At 41.6% G+C, this 17193-nt stretch overlaps 1 protein-coding gene across 5 annotated transcripts in view; it reads left to right on the top strand.

Moving 5' to 3' along the window:
- Positions 1-3929, top strand: part of ELL2 (elongation factor for RNA polymerase II 2) — a 75745-nt gene extending 71816 nt beyond the window's left edge. For all 5 annotated transcript variants that reach the window (XM_030848174.2, XM_060296032.1, XM_060296031.2 and 2 more), the window contains one exon: positions 29-3929. In XM_030848174.2, coding sequence (XP_030704034.2) covers positions 29-145 — 117 coding nt within the window. In that variant the 3' untranslated portion in view covers positions 146-3929. The remainder of the gene's footprint in view (positions 1-28) is intronic.
- The last annotated feature ends 13264 nt before the right edge of the window (positions 3930-17193 follow it).

The following is a 17193-nucleotide window of genomic DNA, read 5'->3' as shown; positions in this document are numbered from 1 at the left end:
TACTCCTCACTCTTTTTTTCATCCACAGTCTAGTCCCAATTACCATGAGGAAAAATACAGATGCGAGTATCTTCATAACAAGCTGGCTCACATCAAAAGACTAATAGGTGAATTTGACCAACAGCAAGCACAGTCATGGCACTAGAGCTCTGCTTGGACCAGAAGATGTGAATAAACTTAAGCTTATTTATTTAAAATTCCAAATGAATTGCTCTCAAATTCTAAAAAATGAAACTTTGCCTGTTGGAAGTTTCAGTATTAGTAAACTTGAGTTACCTTCCCCCCCCGCCCCCCGCCGCATTTTACTTTGTTTCCTTGCATTTTTGAAGCTGCTTTTTTCTGGTCCTTTTTTCCTACTTAAGACTTGTGTTTGTCAATAGAAATAATTTTTTTTGTAGATATTGGGGATCCAGTGTCTGTACTTCAAATCAATTTTTTTCCTTAAAAAACTGTGTTTGTCATTAGAAATGATTTTTTTTAGATATTGGGGATCTAGTGTCCACACTTCAAAGTTATGTGTGTTTAAAAAAAACAGTAATGTACAAGGTGAAATGCTTTTGGATAAACATAAGCCTATTTTCTGACCTTTCTTAATATGAACTCTTTGCCTTAAATGGTAGAACATTTAGAAATTTGCACAAAATACAAAAAAACTTAAAACATTGTTTTGGAGGGTTAAGAAATAGAAAGGTGTGTATGTGTATAGATCTATATACACATGTGTATATATAGTCTGACTTGATCTAGAACAGTAAATCTGCCCTGCAAATTAACCCCCCATTGCAATGGTTGCCTTAAGGTGTTTGCTAGTTGTGTACCTAGTGTGGTTAATCATTAGCTACACTGCTTCCCACTTGATTCGAGCAATGGGAAGCACATTGTGGCCTACCAGCGTCTGAAAGCGTGTGCTCGACCTGTATGTGTGCAGAGGTGGTGTGGATGTGAGCGTGCGTGAAGGAAAAAAGCTGCTACTCTCAGTAGGCCAAACGCTCAGGTGAAACAACTGATGAGTGTTACTGTAGGGTATTTTTTCCTATCAAATTGCTACTTCTATCGTGGAAGACAAAAGCATTTCCATTTCAACAGTTTGTCAACTTTATTAATGTTGGGCAAAATTGATATGTTATGAAAATGAAACAGATCTATAGTTTGGGGCAAAATTATAAAATTAAACGTGTAGGTAACCTATTTATATACTGCTATAAAGTATTTTTTGAAGAGAGATATGCAAAGAAGCTATTACCTACATGAAATGTATATTTAAAGATTTTTTTTTTTTTCATCCTGGGTGCCAGGAATATAAAAAAGAGTGGATATATTTAACCATAACATACTGTGATTCATCAAACAGCACAAACTTTCATTTCATGGAGTTTATCTGTTGACGTTGATTTAAACTATCATTTGTTTTATCATGTGGGAACATAAGTTATGTGGTCAAAAATATAAGGATTTTGAACTAATGTTGATTCAAGTTGTGTTGTCTTATCGTATTGTTTTTCAAAGTGCTGCCAGTTTAAAAGGGAAGCATTATGTTTACAAATATGTTTTGAAATGTTTGCCAAAATTTTGGTGGTATCTTTAATAAAGATGTTTGTCTCCAGCATCCAAAACAATAAAAAAATAAATAACTTTGTTGTGTATCACTGTAAACCAGAAAATGTTGGTGTCCAGAAAACCTGAGAGAGCGTGTAGATGAAACTTACTCTTCGGAGTTCTTCTAAAACATTAACAGGAAAGAGTAGGTAATATAGTAAAAGTATACAAAAGTATACTTTACAAAGACTGAAACAAGACCCTGTGCACTATAACTCTAACATTACCACAGCAATTTGATTTCTACGTAGCATGGACCTCCTGGGGAATTCGATTTTCTTTTAGCATTGAGATCCCTGGTGCTCTTCCTTTTACCTCAGAATTGGTACAATCATTACTAAGCGTTCACTGATATCAAACTTTCCGTTGGAAAAAAAAAAAAGCAGTAAAGGAAACTTAATTGGGGATAAATTTGGTCCTCATATCATATGGTAGAGTCTCCTGAGGGATTTGTCTGTAGGTAATGACCTCATCGGTGTCATTTCTTAGACATCATGGCCTTTTAATCAAAGATAGTGTGCTGCTACTTGCTATGAGTGGTGGTTCTCAAAAGCAAGGTGCTTGGACCACTTGCATCACCCAAATTAGAATCTCTGGGGATAGGGCCCACATAGCCCCATTTTCATAAGTATCCTCCAAGTGATTTTGCAAGCTAAAGTGTGAGAACAATTGGCTTGGAAGTAACAATAAACCTTTAGGTCTCTAAATCTCAGAGTCTTGAACTGAAGAGGTTCGGCTATTGGCTTTGGTTTTTAAGCCCCTCCCTGTCAGCAGGTGCAACTCACTTTTCCTCTCTACATCATTTGTGGCACCCTCTCAGTTGTTTCACTGCTAACGCTTATTTTAGAACTTGTTTACAAACAAGGCAAACCTTCCAGTTGGCTAATTGTTAGCCCTTGGAGCTCCTACCCATCTACATCAGCACATCTTCTGGTTTACAAATTGGGTAATAATGGAAGCTGGAGATGCTTCATGAAAATCCAGCATTGCACACCCGTAGACTCGACCACCTACCTATAAAAGCCTTAATTTAGATGTTTGTCGTGTACATTGGGCAGATCCTTGCAAAATGTGTATCTATCATCAGTTGCAAATTTGAGAGTTGTGAATCTCTGCCTCTGCTATTACCTAAGGCTGCATCTCTTTTAAAGATGGGCGTGAGCCTATTAAGATATTTATAATCATTCTTCATCTCCTACTGCAAGATTTTTAGATTCTCTCCAATAATTGCTGCAGGAATGGGTGGCCACTTAGTATCAGTTACTCTGGTAGAATTTATTTAGTTTTTTGTTTTTTGGGGGGTTTTTTGAGAGAAGTAGTAAGTGTAAAATAGCATTGTCAAGATGAGACAATGAGTTGTGTTATTATTTGCTCATCACATTTCATCTTAAGTAATTTGAAGCACTCTTGATGATTTTTACCAACAACCATAAATTAACTCCAGAATGAGCGAGCAGCTGATTTAATACAAACCCAAAATAACATTAACTAGATGTGGTTTTGTTTTATGTGAGGACTTCACTTCCTATCTCGTTGGTTATTTATTTCCCCTGGAATACTTTAGAGGGGTTAACTTTCAACTGTAAGTAGTGATAGATGTTCAGTACTTGCTCTCACAAAAGTAATTGGTGTGGTCAGTTGATATCATAGCTCCATGCATTGATTATAAAAATCCAGTATTAATTTTCCTTCATCTCTGATTGATCTTTTAACCTTAATAGTTTTCTTTTCCCTTAAAATATTTCACCTTATTCTGTAAAACAAATGCATATTTTCATGTTTGAAGCAAGGTGTTGAGATGAGGTTTAGACACAAATGGTCCATCAGTTCCGACACTCTGCTTGGTTGCCTTACCCCTTCCACTAGTGCGTCCTTTGTTTCTGGAACTTGGCTGAAACTCTTCAGCCAGTTCCTTGTCTTTCCAGCCGTGTGAGTGTTGAGTCACATATGAGTGGTTTTTGCCTTTACTACTTTTAAAGTTCTTACTGTTTATTACTTCCTAAGTGTTACTAAATCCTTTTATTCTATACCAGATGGGGAAAAATTATAGCCAGCTTTGAGAGGAATCTTTTGGGAAAAGATATTAACTGACACGACTAAATGAAGGCAACAGAAGATGTTATCAATGTTCTTTGTAACCTGACAACTGAACAAGGCTATGAGACTCATTTCAAAATATTTTGAAGTGTTAAAAATATATACATATATATCTATGCTGCTTCTCAGTTGTTCTACCCAAACCATGTTAGCAAGGTAAAATGTCACAGAGACTTTTCAGTTAACTGAGCTCAGCAGCTGTGGTGGCCCCTATTGTTCTACACCAATTTCAGTTCAATAAAAATGTTAACTTTGCAATTCTGGTACTCGTTTTTCCTTTGTCTCATTTCAAGGCTCTTAATTTTGTCTTAGAAAAAAACATGCCACAACAAAGTTCTCTCTGATGCCCTAATGTAAATGATCTTCCTGGGACAGAGCTATTACTTGTTGGTGACTCTAGGAAGTGGGAACACAGGGTATTTGCTCCAGGACCCCCTGCTGCCTGTTTTACAAGTGGAGGACATCCCCTCCAAAGGCAGTATCTCCTAGGGGAACAATAATCACAGTTACCATTTATTGAGGGTTTTCTGTGGGTTCCACGCTTTGTATGTATTGTCCCATTTCTCCTCAGCACAACCCTGCTATCCTCATTTTATACGCAAGTAAACTGAGGCTTAGAGAAGTTAAGACACTTGCCCATCACACAGCTAGTAAACAGTGGAGACTGGGAAGCCTGACTCCAGTATCTGTTCTTAACCACTTTTCCATACTGCCACTCATATATTGGTACCTATTTAGGGTTAGGGTAACTATCACAAAGTGACAAGTCCAGTAACACCACACAGGGCTAGACTCTTGATTCAACGGAGACTAGAATGTGGGTGTTGGAGTGATACCTAATGGATCATTCTCAGTGAGTTGATTTTGTCAGAAATGATAAATTTGAAGGAATGCCAAAATACTTTTTGAGAAAACGTGTGTGTCCTTTATTTTCAAATGTGTGCTATCTTAACAGTGGGCTATTGGAAGGAGATCGGGGCAGTGCAGGTAGAGAGAAGAAGCAGGGTTACAGTCTTGGAATCACATCATTTTCTCTTCATATTAAAAGGCTGTCTCAGTAAAAGACTCCAGCTCTAAGGGGTATCCAGTGTGAATCAGACATAAGAACATTCTAGTTGGATCCTTAGCATGCAGTCTCTACAAGTTTTCCGAATGACTAATGGAGGAGGAAAGGAAGCGAGCCTCAAGTAAGCGCTAGTATTAAAAACCCAGAATGCTCAGTGCCAGCCATGATTCTGGTTGGGTTTATGAGGAGCCCCAGGAGTGAATGAGTTTCCCAATGTTGCAATTACTTCAGCAGCCCTCCCTCCCCCACTGGACATTTGACATTGTACTTGTCTTTTAACTCAACTTCTTTCCTCAGCTACAGGGTGAAAATATGCCTTCTAACTGGGGTATGGAAGAGCCTCAATTACTGTTTGTTAAGCACTTGGGAGTTCTGAAGACCAGCAATCTGCTGAATGCAACAGGGACAGTTTGTTGGAGCACTATTTTTCTAGGTGAGGATGAGTCTGTTTTGATTGATTACAAAGGGGACAAAGGTTGAGAGAAGCTTAAGTCTTCGAGGTGGAGCGTTTGGGGTTTTATTGATGTAGACCTACACGTACCTGCCCCACTCGTTTTACCTTTCTGAGATTGGGGCTGGAGGCTGGCTGTGGCAGTAGGTGGCTCTGATATTTTATGATTGCTTAATTCTCCAGTTGGGGTCAGATGGTTCTGCTGTATGATGGTGGAGATGTGTTATTATTTACAACTCCTGCCTGTTTAATTCAGTGTGGTGGCCAGGCTGGTTTGTCTTGCTGTAATTAGATACTTGGGACAATCTGGGCATCTGGAGAAGGATGATAAGAATTCCTTATCTGGTCTGTGAAATACGGGAGAGTGCTTCCTGAAGCCTGAGCCCACATTATCGGCCACCATGTTTGAGAAATGACGGACTGCCTTTCTATACTTCGTGGACTCCACGGGGCTTACAGAGTTCCACTGTGGTGCACATAGGCAGTCTCAACTCCTGCCACTCCCACTCCATGCCAGTCACAAGGGCCTGCCTTCAGGGTTTCCAGTACCCTTGCTCCGCCCACCCCCAGGCCTTACTTAGCGCTTGCAGTCCTTCTGCACCACCGGCTCTACCCTCCATCCCTCTCTCACTTAGCTAAGGCCTCCTCACCCTTAAGATCTCCCCCTTAAACATCACTTTCTCCAGGAAGCATTCTCTAACCTTTCAGACTAACTTGGGTCACCCTAGTATATGTTCTCTTTCATCTTATGCTTCTCCTTTGCGGCACTTATCACAATTATAATTAAATACTAATTGTATTATTAATTAAATAAGTTCCATGAGAGTAGAGACTGCCCTGTTCACTGGTGTGTCCCCAGCTCCTAGCCTGGTGCCTGGCATAGAGAAGGTGCTCAATAGTAATTTACTGAAAGAATGAATGAGGCAGGCTATCCATATATGTCATGTAAAATTCATGTGGCCAGAGGATTTGGATTACTGCGAAAGACTGCTGTATCATTCAGGTTTGTGTGCCTTGCCACTTTATCTTCCCGAAGTCATGATTAAGGAATGAGTTACTGATGGCAGATTGACTTTGGGAATCCCTTTGCCCTGAATAACTAACTGGACACCTTCAAAAGGTACAGCTCTTTCCAGCACTGGCATTCATACCTCTAGTCACCTCTGGAATATGAGCATCTACGTGGTCTATAATGGTTTGGAACATAAAATGAAATGGTTTAAAAACTTATTGTTTATCATAACTGACAGATAGGTTCTGGTTTCATTTCCCCACTGCTTAGGGACATGGTAGAGGATGGCAGTCTAAGCGTCTCTAGCCTGATGTTCCTTTAAATTTGACATGTGCTTTTCCTGACCTTTTTTTTAATGCCTAGCACTTCCATAACCTTCCAAGCAGTTGACATTTTGAAGATAATCAAAGGACTTTGGGATTCCTGCAGTGATAGAGCTAGCAGGGCCCGTCAACAGCACCTAGAACAAACAACTGTCTTCATTTCGTAGATGATGAAATGAAGATGTTTAAATGACAGCCGCCAGAGCAGGAGGAGACCTCAGGATCTTACACTCTTCCTAGGGAGGAGCTGAGAACAGCCCAGCAGCCACTGCTGGCAAGTGATACGAAGACAGGGAGGAGGGGGAAAGTGCCAAACTAGAGGCGTCACACCACCAGCCGTTCAGAGCACAGTCAGGCTGCAGAGCATGGGCGAGCCTGCAAAGCCCTCCAGCCTCAGCTTCCCACCCTGAGTGGGGTAGTAACCTGCCTCAGAGGGTTGTTGTGATCACATATATGTGGAGTGGTGCTTGACACCTAGTAAGTTTTCTATACGTATTTTTTTGCTGTTTATTTTCTAATTATTTCTTTCCGTCTTTTATTTCGACTTGGAGAGTTTTGTAGCAATATACCTGACAAACAGCCAGCCAGAAATGAAAACCCTATTAGATTTTCGCATAACCGTGATTGAGTCCCTGTGGTAGATAAACACAACCTCGAGCATTTCAAAGTCTCTGCTCCTGATTGCTCTGCAGAATGTTTTCTCTGTGAACTTTTCAAGCACCACATTATAGCTTCTCTTAACATCACCGCTACCAGTAACTTACAGTGCTGATGCATTTGTTCCAGACTAAAGCTTAACTTTTAATAGTCTCTCTATTAATTCTCTTTTCCACATGTCTTCATAGGGGAGAGTTTTTAAAAGACCCTTGTCTGTAAGTGCTTCTTGCCATCTAGTTACCAGAGGGGGTTAACAAGCTTCATTTCAGTTACGATGCTTTGGGGAAAAGTCTCCTGTGAAAATGACTCTCCCTCTTAAACCTGTAAGCTTTCCCTTCTCCTCCCAAGGAATAGAGTTCATTTAAGGCAGCCTTGTCAAAGGGGTGCCAAGAGGGTCTCCAGGGCTCTCATGGCCACCGGAGCTACAGACTCTGCAGTTGAGAACAAGTGTGAGGGGGCACTAGGGACAGTGGGCAAAGCTCCTCCTGTCCCCGTTCTGCTCCCTTCCCCTCTCGGCCCCTGTTGACAAGCCTTTGTTGCTGCGGTAGCCAGTTATCACATCCCCACCTGCACTTCCCTTCTCTTAACTCACTGTTCTCACCTGAATGATCTATTATGGCCCCTCCCTTCTGTTAACCTGCACGTATTACCATTTCTTCTCTGTTTTTGGTTAACGATGACTTGGCTTATCAATAGTGAGAAGGCCAGTTCAGAACCAGGGACCTACAAGCAAGACATGCAAAGTCTGGAAGTAAAGTTGAAAATGCCTTGCAGCGTAGAGAGCCAAAAATGGAACATGGAGTCCTACACCCCGGGGCTGAGACCTGATTCTGAGATTTACCAACCTGAGACCCAGGGCAATTTGCCCAAACTCCTGAATCTTCCTTCCATCATCACTGGTAGGTTGGGATAATATCTACACACCATGGTTATATTAGAATGAAACAGAGATTGTTGCATCCAACTAGAGGGACTGGGTAGGGCAATCTCACAAACCCACTTTCGTGGCTGTTTCTCTGTCCCCAGAGATGAGATCTCTGGCAAGTCTCACAATTCCTCTAGGACAGCTACTCTTAGATGGTCAAGTCCTGTGGTCACTTTTAGCATAGGTCTCATTTCAGGAACTAGTAAGTCCAGTCTGGTGTAATAGCCAAAACTCTGAAATGCATTTAAAATTAAATCTTCTCCCTTCTTCCAGCTTCGGCCTGATTTAGGCTGGAAGCCAAGTGCTTCTTGCCACCCCCCCCCCCTCCTCCCACCTCTTGGCACCTCCCAGGGCTGAAGGAACAGAGGGCAGGGGGGAGGCATAAGGGGAAGGAAAAGGCCTATTTGACGGCGCCTCTGAAATCTGCCCTTGGCTGCTTTCTAGGCATTGTCAGAGCCCGTCCCCCTTGCCTGGGACAGCACCCTGCTGAGCTCTCCAGCCTCTCAGGGTGTTTTCAGGGCATCTCCAACAGCACACCCCCGACCTCTTCAGGCAGGAAACTAGCAGCTTAGAGCCCTTTTCTGAAGAACCAGGCCAGCATATGCCAACTAGAGGTGTTTGGTCTCTCATCACCCTCCCACCCCAGCCGCAAGCAAAAGTAAGCACTTCAGGCCTGCTACCTATGCAGGTGTAGTGACCTCCAAATGCATCCTCCACTCTGGTGGAGGACTGGAGGTTTCTCAGACATAAATCAGTTTCCAGCCCCCTCTGTGACCCCTAAGCTTGCAGAGTCACAAAGCAGGTTTTCTTTTTCTTTCGGACTGTATAGAAGAATGATTACATGTAAAAGGCTGTACATATTTAACGTGCACAGTTCAAGGAGTCTGAGGATAAGTGTATACCGTGAACGCAGCAAGGCCACAAATGTACCCATCACCTCCCAAAGTTTCCTCTTGCCCCCCTTATTATCATTATTTGTGTGTGTGTACACGCACGGGATAAAAATATTTAACAGAAGATCTATCCTCTTAGCAAATTTTAAGTATACAGTACAGTATTGTTAGCTATAGGCACTGGGCTGTATAGTGGATCTCAGAACTTATTTCTCTTGCATAACTGAAACTGTGTTCCCTTCGACCATCACCTCCCCATCTCCACCTAACCCCCCCCTAGGCCCTGGTAATCACCGTTCTACTCTGCTTCTATGAGTTTGACTATTTTAGATTCTACACATAATTGAGAAAACATAGTATCTGTCTTTCTCGGTCTGGCTGATTTCATTTAGCATAATGTCCTCCAGGTCCATTCATGTTCTCACAAATGGAAGGATTTCTTTTTTAAGGCTGAATAATATTCCACTGTATGTATTTACCACATTGTCTCTACCCATTCATTCGTCTATAAACATTTAGGTTGTTTCCATATCTCAGCTATTGTGAATAGTGTTGCAATGAACATAGGAGTACAGGTGTCTCTTTGTGAACTCAATTTCAATTCCTTTGGATAAACATCCAGAAGTGGGATTGCTGGATCATATGGCAGTTCTATTTTTAATTTTTTATGGAATTTTCACACTGTTTTCCACAGCGGCTGCACCAATTTGCATTCCTGCCAACAGTGCACCAGGTTCCCTTTTCTCTGCATCCTTGCCAACATCTAAGTGGTCTCCACGAAGCCGCTCTCATTAGCCTGTGGTGAGGGGAAGCACACTCTCAACGCTCCATAGAAACCCTCTGATTTCCCACATGAGCTGACTGCTCAACATCAAGCCCTTACGCCACTGTGGAGCCAGAAGCTAAGGAGAACGAAACCTCTACAAGCCCAGCATCTCGCTTTATGTTATGGGGGTAGATGCCATCTATTGTCTTGTGACTCCATCCAAAGCTGTCAGAAAGAGTCCTGTGTTAAACCCTGTCACATATGCTCTTGAGTTCCTCAGTCACAGCATTCGTGCATTCATCCAATAGTTACGTGCACTAGGCATGGTGCTAGGTGGTGGGAATGTACCAGTGAACAGGACAAATGCGAATTACACAAATTATTTGATTCCAATTGTGGTAAATGCTGCAAAATAAATCTCTGAGAATAAATAATAAGGGGACATAGGGCCTTGAGGGAATGGGGCAAGGCCTCCCCGGGGAACTGGCATGGAAACTAATACTTGAAGGATGAGAGGAGTCAGAAGAGAGGAAAACATACCAGGAAGAGAGAACATGTCGGAAAGGCCCCAGAGGAAGGCCTTTAGCACTCACTGAATGCATGTTTATGCAAATCACTTCTCATTCACAAGAGCCATTTAAGGTCTGGCTTTTTTGGTGTTGAACTTGTTCCCTCAGGTGCTGCTTTGTCCTTGCTAAGCAATTCTGGGGAGATGAGGCCCAGAGACGCCCTGACATGGTTCCCTCCTGAGAACCACTGGAGGTTACTGCCTATCAGATGCATTTGAGTACTTGAGGTTCTTTCCTGGTGGCCTTCTCATGTGGCTACTAAGTTCTGAGGAAAGTTTCCAAAATAGACCTCAGTTTAGTAGCCAGTGGCTCCCAAAGCGGTCCGTGAGTTTTCCCGTGGGAAGGTCTGGACTGGGGAGGAACAGTGGCTGCTCTCCCAGGGGTCGGTGAGCCCACCGTCTCCCCGGAGGCCGGAGGCTGGTGCAGAGTGTGCACACGGGGCGCCACGACTGGCAGGTGCCCTCCAGCGCTGGAGGCATTTGGGGCTCTGGTAAGGAGCCTTGGCCACGTTGATAGAGCCCTATCAGCTAGAGGCAGGTTCTCTGAGGAAGAAAGAAACAACATCTGTACTATCAGAACTGCCAACCCGTCACCTCTGTTGTCAGCAGCCAGGGGAACTATCCGTGTGGTGTGGCTCTAACAAGGGAATCGGTGGGCAAGCAGGAAACCAAAACAAGAGTGGTGAGAGAAAGATGCCCAAAGGACGGGGAAGCTGAAAAAGTGCTTCCGGGAATAAAATGAGGTAAAGCAGGGAGGCGAGGTGGACACCTCCTTAAAGACCACTTTACGATGTACAGTGCTTTGTGCCTTGTCTGAGCACTTTCTCAGCTGTTCGCAATTGATCCTCCCTTTAAACCCTTTATAGCGTGGAGTGGGACATCCCACCGAGAACAGGCCAGAGGATGACGTGGTATCAGCTCTAGAACAAGAATACAAATCTTGTTGCCCTACTGCACCCCACTTCCTGTCAGTGTGCCTTTGCCCTCCCAGACTTGGCGCTGATCCCCAAGATTTACCTGGTGACAGAGGAGCCCCAGTAAGGCCTCCTCACAGCCCACTCGTGTTCTGCCTTCTTGAAACTGTTTTTCCTCTAAGAGTACTGAAGTGAACGAACCGCTTTTTACAGAAGGTAAGATATCCATTTCCTTAGCTGTGCTCTGCGCCAGCTACTCCTCGTTGCCTGGGCTCCTTCAACGAGGTAAATACCTCAGTCTGCTCTGAAAATGCCTTCTTCTCTGCTAACACCACCCTTGAGCTCGGGCCATTCCACAGATCTCTGATGGTGCTCCCAGGCTTCCTCCACTATTGCAACCATCCTCTCCGTCTGTATTCTGCCCAGAGATGGGGTGCACTGCATCAGAGCCGGACCAAGTGTCCACCTGAGTGGGAACAGAATCTTAAAGGACACTTCTAAGCAAATCAGTTTCACCAGATTATCTTTCTAAGTCACTGACCATGACTGTTACGGTCATTCGATGAAAAAATGAAAATTTGTCCTTTGACTTCTCTTTTGTTAAAAAAAAATTATATCTACTCTTGCAAAAATTTCAAACAGTACCTAGTAAATAAAGTAAAAAGTAGAAGACCCCTGTTCTCACCCACCTACCTTAGGCTCCAGAGGGAGCCACTAACGGTACATATGCATGCACAGTTTTTTCTTCTGTTCAAATAGGATATCAAACTATAGGTCTGCAACTTAATTTTTTTACTTAACAACATTGCTTGAACATTCCACGTGAGCCCCTGTTGACTTCTTTCATTCTTTTTAACAACGGCATGGTATTCCACTGTTTATATCATAATTTTATAATTTAATCACTCCTGATTGAGAGTCAGATTATTCCTAGTAAGGGAAAACTGAAATCATCACCAACAAAGCCAAATAAATGCTGTTTTTTCAACTGAATGGTTTAACATTTTAGTCACTATCCCTGCTGACAATCTCTACCTTGCCTCACTCACTAAATCCTTTTAAAGCATGAGAAAAACACAAAATACAAAGCCTGTTTACAGGATGTTCAGAAATAATTTACAAATGTAAAAATTTTAAATATTGTGCATCAGTTTCTAAAAGTGATCAAGGATATTTTGTTTCTTGAATTCAGCATCCTTTGATGCTATGAATGAGGAGAGAAGAAAAAAGGTTAATTTCCCTACTGAAAATTTTGGACTATTACATCATATTATATATTATATTGTATGTTTATTTTATATGTTTATATGTTTAGGATTTACAATAGTTACATTGTTCTTTAACCATAATTTTACGTGCATTTGGTTTAGCTCTATAGTAAACAAATTCTAGGCTCTACCTCATCCTTTAACACTATGCCTTCCCCTTTCCTCAGACTTAATTTTGATTCATCTTGTGGTTGACTAGACTTTGTTGTCCACTTTTTTCTCTAATTGAATACCTCTGTTGAGAAATCTGAGGTCAGCCTGCTCTTTTCCCCCTTATAGGGAAATTGCTTTTTCTGCGTAGATGCCTAGGAATTCTTACATTGTCCTTAAATTTCAGTAACTTGACGTACATGGCATTGTGTTATTCTGTGATCAGTTTTTTCCCCTGAAATCTCTTCATCTGCAGAGTCAGATCATACTTTTTATCAGTGGAGTTTAATTTTATTTTTGACGTTTTTATTTCCTGCTGCATTTGTTCTGTTCTCTACTTCAGGGATACCATTATCTCATATGCTGACTGGATGCTGGCTGTCTTTAATAACTGTCATCTTCTTTCTACTTAATTTCATTTATTTGAGTTTTCTTCATCCTGCAAATGCTATTTTATTCTCTCTAGTCTGACCTCTGCTTTGCTGAATACGTTTTCAACATCTGTTCTAATGTGATTCTCATTTCTAGGATATTTTTATTATCTTCAATTTCTTTCATAACTCTCAGCTTACTTTAACTTCTTTTGCTTATTCTTCTTTGATCTCTTATATTTCATTTTCAAATTGTCTTTAAAAAGATGTATTTTTCTTTTATTTCTTTGGGAGTGGAGATAGATACGCATCTGAGATGATTTGGTTTGCTGGAAGAATTCTTTTTTTTTTTTTTTTTTTTGCGGTACGTGGGCCTCTCACTGTTGCAGCCTCTCCCGTTGCGGAGCACAGGCTCCGGACGCGCAGGCTCAGTGGCCACGGCTCACGGGCCTAGTCGCTGCGCGGCATGTGGGATCTTCCCAGACCGGGGCACGAACCCGTGTCCCCTGCATCGGCAGGCGGACTCTCAACCACTGCGCCACCAGGGAAGCCCTGGAATAATTCTTTTTAACATTAATCTTCATCTGCATTCTGATTGTTGAGTTTCTTGCCTCCTTTTCGTTTTTTGTTTGTTTTTTAAATTTGCTTTTGGTGTTATTAGTATGCCTAAGGCTACATGAAAACATAGACTCTGCTCTGAAGGGAATGCACTTCTCTCCTGGCTTGGAGAGGAGGGGAGTTATGGAGTGGAGTCAGTGGGTAAGCTAGGGCAGCTACAGGTTTCAGATTGGGTCTGATTCCTCAGTTTTTAGCCATATTCATCATATTCTCTTGAGTGAGTAGATCACCCAAGCACAATGTCAGTAAGGATCATGAGAGACTCTGGCTCTATCTTTGTTTGGTTATTTCTGTTTATTTGTAGTTCCTTGTTTGAATCTGATCAACCACTGCAAATCTGGTTGCCATTACCACTTTTTCCTCCTCTCTGCCTTGCCTCCTAAATAGGAATTCTATTTGGGGGAAAAATAAATATGTCTTGCTCAATAACGTCCTTCCATCTGTCTACCATCCTCTCTGCTCTACTATGTAGAACAATCCCCCAGAGGGTGCATTTCTCTTGTGTCCCAACCACACCTTCAGTCCTTGCTCTGAGTAAAAGAGTAGCACCTGGGCCCCTTATAGCACTCACTTTGAGAGAAATCTGAATGCTAATTGGAACCCAGAAGGTGTGTCTCAGCTTTCTATACCCTCCCTTGATTCGGTCCTGATTCACTATTTTGGGCAGATAATGTGATTTGAGATTTTAGCTATTTCCTAGTTTCATTGCACATGGACATTTTCTATCAAAATTTCACCGTTTTAAATTTCATCCCTTTTGTAGGTTTCATGGAAAGAGGTAAAGAATATATAACTTTACACTACCATCCTTTAGCTAGAACATCATTTTTTTCTTCAAACTCTTTAGTTAATAGGCTCCCTGGATTACAAGCATTTTGCTTCACTTAGTTTCATTCAAAAATTTTTATTGAGTAGATATTAGATGCAAAACAGTATGTAAGATGCTGCTTAAGGTATAAAAATGAGTAAGACTCCAAGACCTACTTTCAAAGAACATATAGTATAATGTGGGTAAGATGAGAAATCTATAAGCAACAATAGTAAGATGCATTAAATGGGGTCAGTGAATGGTCACATTATGATGGTGATAATGATGATGAAAGGCCCTATGGAGAGTATGATCACACCCTCTGAAGGGATGATAAAAGTTAAAAGGAAAGAGAAGAACTGGTGGGCAACATTCATCCTAAGTAACTTGAGGTAGGGTGTTATGATGACAAGACAATGGGCTTTACAATACAGACATGGGCTCACCTCTCAGATTGTACAATTACTTTACACCCTCAGTGAAATCACTCCTCTCTGATCGTCAGTTTTGTCTTTGTTAAAATACTCAATGCTTCCAAACTGTTGTCAGAATCAAATGGAATAATGCATGCCAAGGTCCCTGCACAGTGCTTGGCTCATAGTAAGTGTTCCATAAATGTTTATTTTCTTTCTGAATTAACTCTGTTTATCATACTTCATCCTTTCATTGCCATATCTGTTCTGTCATATTAACTACTTAACACAGAGGAAGATTTTTTTTTTTAAAGCTGAGTGTTCTTATGCCCTTGTTAATTCCATCTGCTATATAATTGTATAACGCAACTATATCATTGCTCTGTTAACCTTATCTCTAAAAAGATCAAATGAGACAATCATGAAAGTGTTCCTCAAACTGTCAAGTAATAGCTGGTGTAAGGAAATGGTATTATCATAATGTACACTTTATCTTATATTCTGTCCTTTTAAAAGAAATCCCAACCCCTCCTTTGAATGGGACGTGCCTGTAACAGATTGGAACTGGGCTTACCCTGGTGTGTATTTAGACAATTTCTCTACCAATTCAAGGCCATCTCTCTGAGAATATTTAGCATCTGCTTGAGGCTGGTTTAGAACCTCGCCAGTGTTTTCCATAGAGGTGCAATATTATACACATAAAAAAGAAAATAGGTCAAACTCTCCTGTAGTTGTGCTGCCTGGTTCCTCGGCTAAAGGTCATTCTTAATCCTCCTGCAGCTCCCAGAACAGTGTGCACTGTGTTTTTTAAAAATATTCCAGGAAGGAAATGGCTTCTTGAAAGAAAAGCAGGGAACACGTTTTTATTGGGAGCAAAGGACCCCAAATGTTTCACAATTCCATTTAAGACACTGCAAAGATGAGTTCTAGGGAAACTTCATGGTGATATTTTTCCTATAGTTAAATTTTGAGACCACATCCCTGGATAGAACCATGGCTGGGACTTTAACCATTATCCTTCTGTGAAAGGGGATGGAAAATGAGAGAATTCCAAGGGCCAGTGTCACCACACCCACATGCAGAGAATGGTATTAGCGTGGCTGGAGAGTTTCTGAGCTGGGACCAAACTGAGACTACGCCACTTCTCAGAAACATAGAAACCAAAAGGAAGTCTGAGAATGCCACAGGGCACACTCAGACTGCTATGAAAGACATGCACTGAACAAAGGGCACAGATAGCCGCGAGGCCAACCTGGAAAGCTGCCCCCTTGCCCCCTTGGCATTCCCACTTCTCAAGAGGAGCAGCAGCTGCTCCCAGACCTCTGCCTTCAGCCAACCAAGTCCATCTCCCAGAGACACTGGCAGTTCTTCCATCACCCAGAGTACTGTCCCCCAGTTAGAGGATACGGTATTCAGAAACGCAGTTATTTTCAGAAGTAAATTTTTTGTTCTCTGAATATGATCTCATTTCCACATTTCCTAAACCTACCATACAACTTGAATTCCCTTTTTTCTATTCATAGCAGTTCCCTCATCCAGTTTTGACTCAACGTTTATCAAAGGATGTGCCGCAACCTCAGACATTTGTTTGGAAATACTGTGTGACTCAGGAGCAAATGAGTAAGTAAACATGAGCACACAGGTATCATCCCTTTGATTTACTATCCTTTATTTTCTAAAAGGGATGCTTCTTTCTCCAGGTATTAGCCAATAAGACATACAAAAACAAAACTATATGTATCTACATACACATATAATACATGTATGTGTACATGTATGTACACATGTATGTAATTTGGCTGATGCCAATACAATTTACTGCAAAAGTTGTACACACTAAAAGAAAAACATTGTAGCAACATCTCCTAAAAAAAAAAGATGCCAAAATTAAAACCTATGTCACTGAAAGGTTAAAGTATATTACTTCTAAGATCTGTTAAATCCTTTTGCTTCCTGAAGCATACATTCTATATCAGTATTGCTTCATTGTGGACATCAGTACCTTCTTTGCTTCCTTTAAGCCCCTAAAATAAAACTAGCTCCCCCAAACTAAAATAGTAGGTTTTGTTTTTGTTTCTACTCATGTGGGGGAGTGACTGAAAAAGTGTTCACTGTGAAATTAGTAAAAACACCTTGTTTGGCCCACACCGTGTAGCTGCCCCAGGCCTGGGACCTGGGGCTGAAATTGTACAGAACAGCCCCACCTGGGCTTATTTTGACGCCTGAGCCCAAACATTCCTTGCCTCTTTCTGTTCCTGTTCTCTGTCACATCTTAATGTGGGCCTTAGCTTACCTTC

The sequence above is a fragment of the Globicephala melas genome, chromosome 3, assembly GCF_963455315.2.
Source record: "Globicephala melas chromosome 3, mGloMel1.2, whole genome shotgun sequence".
NCBI lineage: Eukaryota > Metazoa > Chordata > Mammalia > Artiodactyla > Delphinidae > Globicephala > Globicephala melas.
Note: the sequence above shows the minus strand (reverse complement) of the source record. Positions and strands in the feature narration are given on the sequence as shown.